General features: G+C 43.1%; 1 protein-coding gene across 9 annotated transcripts in view; it reads right to left on the reverse strand.

The window, feature by feature from the left end:
- The window catches only part of ENOX2 (ecto-NOX disulfide-thiol exchanger 2), a 1066406-nt gene that overhangs the window by 30221 nt on the left and 1023554 nt on the right, over nt 1-12631 (reverse strand). For all 9 annotated transcript variants that reach the window (XM_069214160.1, XM_069214117.1, XM_069214142.1 and 6 more), the window contains one exon: nt 9567-9674. In XM_069214160.1, the coding sequence (XP_069070261.1) occupies nt 9567-9674 (108 nt within the window). The remainder of the gene's footprint in view (nt 1-9566; nt 9675-12631) is intronic.

The raw sequence follows: 12631 nt of genomic DNA on the forward strand, positions 1-12631 counted from the left end.
TGTTCTCCACGAACACCTGAACAAGCCTTCCCTTTATGAAGGGTAGGAAAACTTCCAATGGCATTCGGTTGCTCAGAACTCCAGTAAGTTGATTTAGAGTCCGGATTCTGCCAGAGACCAGAGTCCTCTGATCTCCACCTCTCCCAAATGATTTCCCCATCCCAGGTGTGACGCATCTGTCACTGCTGTGAGATCTAGTTGGGGAAGAGAGAGGGATCTGCTGCTAACCCAATCATGGTTCGTTAGTAACCACTGCAGATATTTTGCAGTTCCCTTTGAGATCTGGACCATGTCATAGACATTCCCATGATGCTGTGCCAATTGGAACTTCAGGCCCCACTGTACAACCTGCATATTCCAACGTGCATTTGTCACCAGCAGGATACAGGAGGCCCTCAGTCTCAATAGCTTCAGAGTCTGCCTCACCAAAACCTAGGAAAGAGCCCGAAACATCGGTTATCATAGCCTGAATATCCGGGACTCACCGCTTGGGAAGATAAGCCAGAAACTACACTGTGTCCAGAACCACTCCGATGAAAGGGAGCCTCTGAAAGGGAGTTAAGTGTAACTTCGGCATGTTTATAGAGAACCCCAATGAATGCAAGAGGTTTGCCGTTGTCTGGAGGTGAGAGACGACAGCCAGGGATGAGCCTGCCTTCAACAGCGAGTCGTCCAGATAGAGAAAGACTGACACACCTAATCTCCGCAAAGGAGCTGCAACCACGGCCATCACTTTGGTGAACATCCGAGGGTGGCGCGTCAGGCCATACAGGAGCACAGCAAATTGAAGATGCTTGTGGCTAACCATGAACCCCAGGTAACGTCTGTGGGCAGGCAAGATGGGTATATGAAAATATGCATCCTGCAAGTCCAACGCTACCATCCAGTCTCCTGGGACTAAGGCAAAGAGAACCAGAGCCAAGGTGAGGATTTTGAATTTCTCCTTCTTGAGTGAGTAGTTGAAGGGCTGCAGGTCCAGGTTAGGACATAGGCCTCAGTCCTTCTTCAGCACCAGAAATTAGTGGGAATAGCAAACACGAATAACTTCTGGCATAGGAACCCTCTCTTTGGCTCCCTTGGCCAAGAGAGCCGCAACTTCCTTGTGGAGAACAGAAAGATGATCCTCCATTAGCCTGAGATGGTGGCTTGGGGGGGGGGGGGGAGTAGTCAGGAAGAGGAGGAAGTAGCCCTCTTGGGCTATTTGCAAAACCAACCAGTCCAATGTTATGGACTGCCAGTGGGGCAGGTGATGACGTATCCTGCCCTTCATGGTATAAGAGCAGATTAGGAGGGTTTGGGGGCTGCAGGGGTGAGGCTGCAGGGGGTGAGGGGGGTTGGACTGACCCAAACTCTGGCTGCCACGAGGCTTGTGGATACCTCAGCCGCGCAGCGGCTGGCAAGCATGCATGGCAGGAACTGGCACCATTGGTAGCCCCTTCTGTAGCCACAAAATGGGTATAAAGCAGACTGTAGTTGGCGCGGGATGGAAGATAGGTCCAAAGACCGGGCCGTAGCACGACTGTCCTTAAATCTCTTGAGCGCCGAGTCTGCTCGGTCTCCAAAGAGACAGGAGCCATCAAAGGGCATGTCCATCAAAGACAACTTGACATCTCATTAAAAGTCAGTAGTCCGTAGCCAGGCGTGGAGCCTAAGGACCACTGTCCACAAAACTGCTCTGCCTAGCAAGTCGGCCATGTTGAGTCCACACCAAAATGTGAACTGTGCTGCATTTCGTCTGTCTGCTACCACTTGGGAGAGCACAGCCCAAGCCTTCTTCGGGACCGTATGCAGCACTTGAGCCTCTGTATCCCACAGAGCATGGGGTGGCAGCCCAAAAGGCATGCAGTGTTCACAGACTGCAATGTCAGGACAGCAGAAGAAAAGTCCTATCGGGAATAGCGGTAGTGAATGCGCCAGGGTTGACATGAGAGGTGGAAGCCTGGACCACCAAACTCTCAGCGGTGGGGTGTTGCGTGAGGAAACTTGGGTCCCCTGGCGCGGTGGTGATGGGCAATTGCCTTGTTCACAGGAGCCCCATGTGTTGGGTTTGGACCAGGTACCCAAAATGACATCTGTTAGGGCCTCATTAAATGGAAGGAGGAGTTCAGATGGGGAGACTTCCAGCTGAAGCACCTCCATCAAAACATTAGTTTTGACACCACTGGGGACAACTGAAGGTAGGGAATCTCTGCAGCCCTCTGCACCAACATAGCAAAAGACACTCCCTCCTCTGTATCCATGGTAGGGGGAGAAAGCATACCTGCATCTGGCTTCACCCAGTTCCTCACACCAGTCCAAATTTTGCTTATAAGACTGGACTTCAGTGTCCAGTGACCTTTACCATTCCTCCCCGAGACCTAGCTCATTGGAATAGGGCTCAGGATCTATTCTGGGAATCAAGGCTCCTGATGGCGCTGGGTACAGCGATGATCAACGCCACTTTGGCTCTGTATCAGAATCAGGGAACAAAATGGGGAAGGTGCCACCGGTGGGTACTGGGAGCATTGGCACTGGTGCCTGGAAAGGTCGAGATGGCATGATCGGTGTCGGTGCAGATCCAGAAGTGGATCCTTGCTGGTATTGGAGCTGCCGGTGCTGAACCAGCAGGGGCTCCTGTTGACCCCACAGGGTGAGAAGGCACATGCTGCCATAAAACTCCTTGAGTGGGGGGTGGGGGGGAATCTCTCTGGCTCCTCGAAAATCAGGGAAATGCGGAGTTGCCATAGGTGCAGGCTCAACCAATGAGTGAGGCCTAGAATGCGGATGCTCCCACGTCTCGTTGGCTGACAGACGCGGAGAAGCCAAAGCACCCTTCGACAACTTCTTTTTATGTTTGGACTCATCCGAGTGTCTCGAAGATTTTGAATGGGATGACAACCTCTGAATCCTCAACTGATCCCGGGACCTTCCTCTCAACTGGGACCTCAACTGGCGTGGGCACTCCCTTAAAGCCTTTTGGTTCATCGTGTAGCAGTCGGAGAACAACTTCGGGTCATAGTCGCACTCTAGGCACCACAGGCAAACAAGGTGCGGGTCCATCACTGACATCGGCTGAGGACAGGTGCCACAGGGCTTAAAGCAGACTTTCCTAGATGACATCCTGCCACACCTGGAGAAAAACCTCAAAAAAGCGTTGAAAAAAACTCAGTCAAAAAATGACTGAAGGAGTAGCTCTTCGCTGATCTGCGCTGGTTGTCATGGAAAATAAAGACTTACATCAGCACGCCTCGGTGGTGCTTATATAGGTGCTGTGGACGTCACTTCTGGCTTGGATGACACAGGTGACACACGTGAGCTATCAGCGTCACCTACCTGCATGCAGAGGTACTTCGGGATCCAGTCTGATGCAAGGGATAATTCTAAGTTAAGGAATCTACAGCTAGAAGCCTGCATCAGATAATACATTTACCAAGGGACTAAGTTATAATTTGGTGTGTCTTAGCTAAAATGCACATGGTTAAATAAAAGAATTAAACAAGAAAATGGTGGCATACCTGAAAATGTAATCACGTACAGGACACCCACTTATTCAAAGTCGATCACAAAAACATGTTTGGATGGGACGAGCAGTTTTAAATAAGAGTATTAAAACGTGATCATTTTAAAAGCGTTCAGTTTCAGTTTAGTGGTTCCAACTGGTATGGTTAGTATGCGACTTCTAGGGCCATACTCAAACAACTAAAAATACCATAGCATTGCATAAAGTATAAAGAGTTATACACAAACTAAGAAGCAAGGAAAAGCTGTTCAAACAAATATGGGAAAGCTTTTTGGAATTATATGCTGTATAAACTAAATTTCTGTGTAAGGATATTATAACAAAAAAAGGTAATTCATGCACCGAGGAGAAACAAAGGCTATTAGAAATTCTGGTTACTAGTTGATTGAGTAATGTAACGGAGGTAAAATTATGCAGACGAATAGAACTTGTTATTTCCATTAACTGTAGCTTAGAGTAAGTGAATGTGGGGTAGACATTGCTCGTTGTGCTGCATGTCAGACTGATCTGTCAGTAATCTGGACAGCTTTGATTCTTTTGAAGGTCTCGGTCGAATATGGGTTTATAATTGGTAAAGGTTTAAATATATTTTAAGAAGTTGATTGAAAACAGAGTCTTGGTAACAGCAACATTTCTCTCTCAGTGAGCCTCACTGATTAACAAGTATTCGACATATAACTTTTTAGTAGTATGGAATTAGAGGCACGGACACCAGATACAATCTACCTTTACTCCTCTGTAAGAATTGCCAATATGGCATCAGTATCGAAAGACATCAGAGTCAGTGCAGACGCACATTATAAACTTGACCGTACATGGCATAGTAAAACAGTTCTACTGAAATGGATTTTCTCCTATTTTTAGAGACCAGTGGACCTAACAACTTGACATTTAAATGGGTCTTTAAACATAGTCGGTAGATAAAGTCTACCAAAACAAGAAGAGCAACATTTACTAAGGTTGAAAACCTTGAAAATAGAAAGCTGCGGAACATGCTTTAACAAGACGAGTCATCTTAAGTCTACGGACAACAATACAGCTCAAACAGAAATGACTGTGGAAAAATGGGAAGAGCAATGTTAAACCACATGGCACAGGGATCTACTGCAGGAAAAAGGAACACAATTTAACCAATAAAATAAACTCACTACACACCCTCAAATATGCATGAAGGTGACGTCTGGAAGGAGATTCGGTATAAAGCAAAGGTGATGCAGAAAGCAAGAGAGAGATCGGGATCTTCTGGAAGGGATAACTGTGATAACACTGAGTGCAACAACATCTGGAGTTACTACAGCGAGAGTACACTTTCTTGGTTAACATCTGTTTTTATAGTCATACTGTTTTAATGTCTATAGTGCCTACACACACGCGTATTTTGTTTTTTTCTCGGGATGGGTATATTAACCCAATAGTTTTCTATGTGAATGTGTGAGTTTATACATATCTATATAACCTGATTGGTACTTTTACTGCACAAAATGGAGTGGTTTAAAAAAACACACATGGGGATTCCTATTTCAGTGAAAGCACTCTTCTCAGTGCAGGCGTGAGCCTGTGCACTGGGAACAGCATATTAGTGAAAGGCAGACTAGATATTTGAAGCCATCGTTCTGTGTTTTTTCATTGTGCAAGTAGCAACATACCCAGTGTTTGAAAGGAAAGCAAGGGTCCCTCTACAGGGGGTGCATTGAGGTTTTTTTGTAATTGTGCTACTCCCACAAATCAAGCCAGGGATGCCTACTTAATCTTTAGCTGCGATTTCAAATACCTTAACATTTTCAGAGCGGCTTTAAAATATTCAGTTTTACATTTTGCTTGTTTATGTATATATACTTTGTTAACCTGCTAATGTTCACAATTTACCATATTATCTAGCTTTAGGACCTATAAAATACCTCCCATTCCTCTATTATAAATGCATCTGAAAGTGTGCCTCGTTGCACGTGGTACTCTGGTTGGGCTACTGAAGATACCTCCGGTTCGGGGTGAAATAACTCCGTCGAGAGGCATAAGTTTGTCTCGGATGTCACCTCACTCCTGTGTTAAAAGGCATCCGCAAGTTCATTTTACACATATTTTTTATGTTCAGCACAACAACTTAATTGCTTCTAGCTAAAGTATGAGCTACGAGTAAAAACGGGAAACGGGAACCATGGAATATGGAAAATATTTTAGGGCTTCTTATGAAAAATGAATTGCATCATCATAATGACAGTCCCCAAATGACTATGCAGAGCTGTAACACTGTCAGGGATCATGTGGCACGGAGGAACAAATTATGCTGTAATGTTACCTAAATTATTCGTTTCATTCATTTGGACTAAAAACAATATTTTTGGTTAAACTGTCAATTTAACAAATTATATGAAAGGTTACATGGCAAGGGCAGTAAGTCCATAACTATGTACTAAATGCTGTAGTGAAAGAATTGCATACATCCACTGACCTAACCATTTAAACAACAATTTCTTAAAGAAAGGTATTCAAAATCTAATATTTTAACTCCAATCAAAATTAATGCCACTGTCACCTACACTTTTAACAAAAAAAGCATTCTCAATCTTACTACCCCGAAATACACAAGTATTATAAAAAATACATACCAGGTAAGTACGTAATATGGTCATATATTGCTATCTTGGGTTATGGTGACAATTACAAATCACTCATCCTTGATCAACACAGAAGCCAAAATGCGTCCAGCTCTACTGCCAGACTTATCAAAAAGATGATTACCAGAAAGTCTTTTTGGTGTGTGGGCTCTACAATAAGAACCGGTTTGAAGTTCACCATATGTGTTAGGAGGTGGGCGGTTAACTCCTTGACACCACAAATGGGGGTGGGCTGCTTTTTTCCTTTCTGTTTTAGCCCTCATTTTGCTTCTGAGATCATAAAGCCAAAACTGCAGAATGGAATAACCTCAAACTTGGCTTGGAAGAAAAAATGTATTCAGAAACAGTGCCTTCCCTGGTTTGGAATGAACTGGTTCAGTAATCTTTTAGAGATATACGCATTTTAAAGAGGTGCAGGTTGTGCTTTTGTATACCTCTAATGTTAAACGTTACATTTCAGTGATTTGCTACTCCTGAGAATCGCACTAGATTTTTTTAATCTGTGAGTGGCAATCGCAGAGTTCCGTAGCTTTTTGTCCCACTATGTTGTACATGGGTTTTCGTGCTGGGAAAATTAAATTACCACATAGGAGGGTGCACAATAAGAGAAGTATGACTAAGGAAAAATGGAGAAATCAACATGATTCATGAGTCAAAAGGCGATTGCGAAAGCCATCATTTCAAGTAGTAGATTGTACAACATTCTGTGAAAGAGAAGAAAAAAAAATAGATAACCGGATATAATTTATGACTTTGTAAAAGGCTTCAAAATATTGTGAAAGACATGGGGGTGTGAGGAGAAACAGTCAGAGATAAAAAATTACAGAAAAGGGGAGAGCCAAAGACTTTGCAGAGATGTGGGGGGGGGGGGGTTTGCACAGCAGGGCTGGAGCGACGGTGGCAGACTGAGGGCAGGAACAGACCACAGATCATGCCTTGCGGGCATTCCTAGCTGCAGAGGGCCATGGGCAGCTATGGTTGGAAGTACCCAGTGGGTTGATTACACGTCTCAGCCTCAGGCCAAGCCCTGCGAGTGTGGGGGGCCCTTGGTGGGTCGGGAGCAGGTCTGCACCCAACCCTAGCTGCACACAGTCAAACACCGTATACACCAAGGGTTTGTAATAAAAGATTCTTAACAAACATGCAAACTTACTGGAAAAAAAGTCAAAAATTGAGTTATGGTTCTGGTCCAAACACACAAAACCACTGAAATTCACCACTTATGTTGTGTAATATATACAAAACATGCCATAACTCGCCTGTCTTGCACAAAAAATCCATTTTGAAAAGGCACTGGAAAGATAAGCAGGCAAACATGGTGACTTGGGTTGTGAAGTGTGCTGCATGCCATAAATGGTGAATTTCAGTGGTTTTGTGCATTTGAGCTAGAACCTTAACTCAGTTAAAAACTCTTGGGGGTATGTGTTTGTTATTTGCCAGTCTCTTTTTCTTTCAGAAGTAGGTGTGTCCACCACCAAATGGTGTCAGTGCTCATTATTGAGAGCAATACCTTACTATCAATGTCAAGTGAACTTCTCCTCACACAAACAAGCAAGCACTAAGGAACTGAATTCACTCCCCTTACGCCCACAATGTGGTACTCAATGTGTTTTAGCTCGGACAGAGTCTTTCTGAAGACGAAACATGCTCAATTCTCAGTAGACAAAAATACACAATCAGCAATGAAAACAAAAAACATACTTTACAATCACATCTTATGTATATATAAGAATTGCTTTATATTTCTTTGTGTAAATATACAAATGGGTGAAGGCGAAGAGCATAAACATATTTAACTAGTAATATTTACCTGTGATGTAATGTTGTAAGCAGTGATTTATAGGAAACCTTACCTGCAATGTAGCGACTGCAATGTAATGACTCCCTTTTTATATTGCTAAATATGTAATGTAGCTGTCTCACACACACACACACACACAACCAGCCACATGCACACACAAACACACTCTAAACCAATCTGTGCAAATAAGGTGGCATATGCATCTAGTACATTTGTGTGACAAAGAGGTGGCTGAGACTGATGACCTGTTGACCATGAAGGAAATAATTGTACCTATCTTCATGCTCAATTTATGGCCTATCCTAGCTTCAGATATGTTGGGCAGTGAATTCTATCACGTATGGAAATTAATGCTGCAAAGACTGTCTCCAGGTTTCTAGCTAGAGCAAAAGGTCAGCACAGGTAGACATGCTACCTGCAGCAATGGCAAGCAAAGATCACTCTCTTAAAGACTAACCAATGTAGATCCTACCTCTACCAACCGTGGTCTACTGTAAACATTGACTGTAGACGTTTAGCAAAGGTGGCCAACATTACATGGTCAATTTAGTGCACTACAACCAGACAGGATTAATCTCTGCCAGATTCATTTCGTACAGCCTATAGCATCTCTATAATGTGATTGCAGGAAGACAGAGAGGAGGGGCTCTCACCAAAGCCTCATTGGATTGCAGGAACACCTGTGGAAGCAGCTGTCAATCGAAGTTTCAACCAATGCTAACAAAAGTTGGAACATCTTGTAAATCGCACACAACTAAGGTGTCTTCTATGAAAGGGAAACAGAGATTTGATGACTGTAATTTCCACTGGTGTTTGCAATGTTCAATCAAAAGGGTATCCAAAAACATAGAACTGCGGTTTGCCCTATATAAAGATTTTGTGTTGCAATAAATAACCCACCCAAAAGTTAAACTGCCACAACATAAGACACTGTAGATCCATTTTATTTGGGGAGGGGGTCCCGTTAGTGAAGAAGACCCTGACATAACTGAGTCTCATCCATTAAAAATGGCAACCGAGACATTTAATTATCTAGGCATTAACACGCCCATGAGAGAATCCGGAAAAGGAAGTTCTCCCTGCAGCTGTTCCTGCTAGGTGGCATTGGCTGCATTTTTGGCATATACAATTAATAACAGCCAGCGGTGTGGTCATCGGTAATGCAGCGGGTGAATTTGCCCAGGGATTTAAGAAGCGCACTGCCAATTATGGCTGAACCAGGGGTACGGGAAACCATCACCTTTGCTTTCATTAGGACGCTTGACACCGTTCCTGGACAACTGACATCTCGAAAGTCATTTTTTGACACCAAGAAAACAAGAGTAATATAAAGATGGGAATGTAATCAAAGGAAAAAAAATCAGATTATCACTAGTTGTACAGAACATGGGCGGAATCCGCATCTGGTAAATACCAGTGAATAGCATGGCTCCTCCTTGACCATCCTACCCAGGACACTATGACTATTTTGTGCACAGGTAAACAAGTGAAACTATGCTTAAGTCCTAATTAAACATTACACATGAAAATTGTAGATACCACATACAAGGGGATCACCTGATAGGAAGACAGGAGCTAACAAGCAGGTAACTGGCTGAAATTCACATTGTAATTGTACATGTACATATGAACATGAAATGAAAGAACTCACCTGGTCCGTTATCATTGCTAGTCGCTGCTGGGATAGCACATGTTGCTCTCGAACTTTCAGCAGTTCAGCCTCTTTTTTCTTATATTCTTCTTGTATTTTCAGTAGATGCTGAAAAACAGAAATGAAAGAAAATCTGATTATCTCGAGGAACAACCCAAAGTGAAGCTAGAAGGAAATCTTTGTGGTGTATCATGCTGCCTTCCAGGACATGTTTCTACTGGAACGCATGACGGAGTATTGTACATGCAATCGTCACGCTCTCTTTCATTCAATCTTCAATCTCCAATATGGCCAGTTTGGGTCTAGTAGCTCAGTGGACTAATGCATCAACTGCAGGGACCTGTGTTTGATCTCATGGCCAGGCAGTTCAAACCCCGTATGGTCTACTCAACCTTTCATCCTTCAGATGTCAATAAAATGAGCAGCATTGAGTTGGATAAAAATAAATATATTTTATTCAGCACCAGGATACCCTTCTGGTTTATGCGAGCTTTACACATACACTTTGTTACAAATACTATAGAAAAAACAATCCTTTCTGCTACTTTTTCTCTGCAATGGCAAAGCCAATGTAGCAGGCTTTAATATGATTCGCAGCATTTGTGCAAGCAATGCATATAAACAGCATTGATAAACGGCTTATTTACATTTGTTGGCACATTAAAATAAGATCTATTGGCTTTGACAGTCCTTGTATTCCTCGCCATTTACACTATTCAGTAGTTTGCAACTACTACACTCAAAACTGGAGAAAGACTGCCCTATATTCAGGTCCGCCTGGCACATCTTTGACAACAACTAAAGCAAGTCTAGAACGGAGCATCTTATAACTGGCTCTAGGAAAAGCGCCTCGGAGTCGGAAGGAGGGTGCAGTGGTTGCCAGAAGACTGCAGATGAACCCTTGTATACATTCCCAAGCATAACCTAACATCTGTCCCACCAAATAGTATTAGCTGTAGTGACTGCCAAAACTGACACAGGTTGAATGTATTAGCTCAAAACTAGAACTCCGTTCCGATCGATAACTACACACATCCTATGTTGTGGATTTCAAAAAAGGTTATAATCATTCATTTTACAAAACCTCTTAATTTTTTTCCACTTTTTAGTCGTAGCTCATACTTTAGCTAGAGGCAATTAAGTTGTTGTGATGAACATAAAAAAACATACATAGCATGGAATTACGGATATCGTTTAACACAGGACCAAGGTGACACCACACGACTGAGTTATTTAAACTAGAGGTAGCTTTAGTAGCCCTACCAGAGTACCACGTGCAAAGAGACACACAGCCAAATACATTCATAATAGAGGAATCGGAGGTGTTTTATAGGTGCTAATGGTAGGTAATATGGTAAATCGAGCAGATTAACAAAGTATTTATACATAAACAAGCAAAATGTAAAACTGGATATTTTAAAACCGCTCTGAAAATTTGATGGAATTTGAAATTGCAGCTAAAGATTAAATAGGTATCCTTAGCTTGACTTGTGGGAGTAGAACAATTACAAAAAAACTCAATGCACCCCCTCTGCTTTCCTTTGTAGCAATGGGTATGTTGCTACCTGCACAATGAAAAAACACAACAGTGGCTTCAGATATCTGGTCTGTCTTTCACTAATGTGCAGTTCCCGGTGCACACACAGATTCACGCCTGCACTAAAACAGTGCCTATGTTGAAATAGGATGCACTATCCCCCTCTGCGCCTAGAGCACAGGTCTAGGAATACACCGCAGCACTGGGTGAGCGGAACACCATAGCCAACATACAGCAATAGATCTCTCAGCTGAGGAATACTCTTTATATATGTAGGAAAGTACAATCTTGCCTGGCATGTTACCCCCATATTTCACTGTATATATGTTGTTTTAGTATATGTGTCACTGGGACCCTGCCAGCCAGGGCCCCAGTGCTCATAAGTGTGCCCTATACAGGGAGTGCAGAATTATTAGGCAAGTTGTATTTTTGAGGATTAATTTTATTATTGAACAACAACCATGTTCTCAATGAACCCAAAAAACTCATTAATATCAAAGCTGAATATTTTTGGAAGTAGTTTTTAGTTTGTTTTTAGTTTTAGCTATGTTAGGGGGATATCTGTGTGTGCAGGTGACTATTACTGTGCATAATTATTAGGCAACTTAACAAAAAACAAATATATACCCATTTCAATTATTTATTATTACCAGTGAAACCAATATAACATCTCAACATTCACAAATATACATTTCTGACATTCATAAACAAAACAAAAACAAATCAGTGACCAATATAGCCACCTTTCTTTGCAAGGACACTCAAAAGCCTGCCATCCATGGATTCTGTCAGTGTTTTGATCTGTTCACCATCAACATTGCGTGCAGCAGCAACCACAGCCTCCCAGACACTGTTCAGAGAGGTGTACTGTTTTCCCTCCTTGTAAATCTCACATTTGATGATGGACCACAGGTTCTCAATGGGGTTCAGATCAGGTGAACAAGGAGGCCATGTCATTAGATTTCCTTCTTTTATACCCTTTCTTGCCAGCCACGCTGTGGAGTACTTGGACACGTGTGATGGAGCATTGTCCTGCATGATAATCATGTTTTCCTTGAAGGATGCAGACTTCTTCCTGTACCACTGCTTGAAGAAGGTGTCTTCCAGGAACTGGCAGTAGGACTGGGAGTTGAGCTTGACTCCATCCTCAACCCGAAAAGGCCCCACAAGCTCATCTTTGATGATACCAGCCCAAACCAGTACTCCACCTCCACCTTGCTGGCGTCTGAGTCGGACTGGAGCTCTCTGCCCTTTACCAATCCAGCCACGGGCCCATCCATCTGGCCCATCAAGACTCACTCTCATTTCATCAGTCCATAAAACCTTAGAAAAATCAGTCTTGAGATATTTCTTGGCCCAGTCTTGACGTTTCAGCTTGTGTGTCTTGTTCAGTGGTGGTCGTCTTTCAGCCTTTCTTACCTTGGCCATGTCTCTGAGTATTGCACACCTTGTGCTTTTGGGCACTCCAGTGATGTTGCAGCTCTGAAATATGGCCAAACTGGTGGCAAGTGGCATCGTGGCAGCTGCA

This window comes from Pleurodeles waltl, chromosome 2_1, assembly GCF_031143425.1.
Source record: "Pleurodeles waltl isolate 20211129_DDA chromosome 2_1, aPleWal1.hap1.20221129, whole genome shotgun sequence".
Classification (NCBI taxonomy): domain Eukaryota; kingdom Metazoa; phylum Chordata; class Amphibia; order Caudata; family Salamandridae; genus Pleurodeles; species Pleurodeles waltl.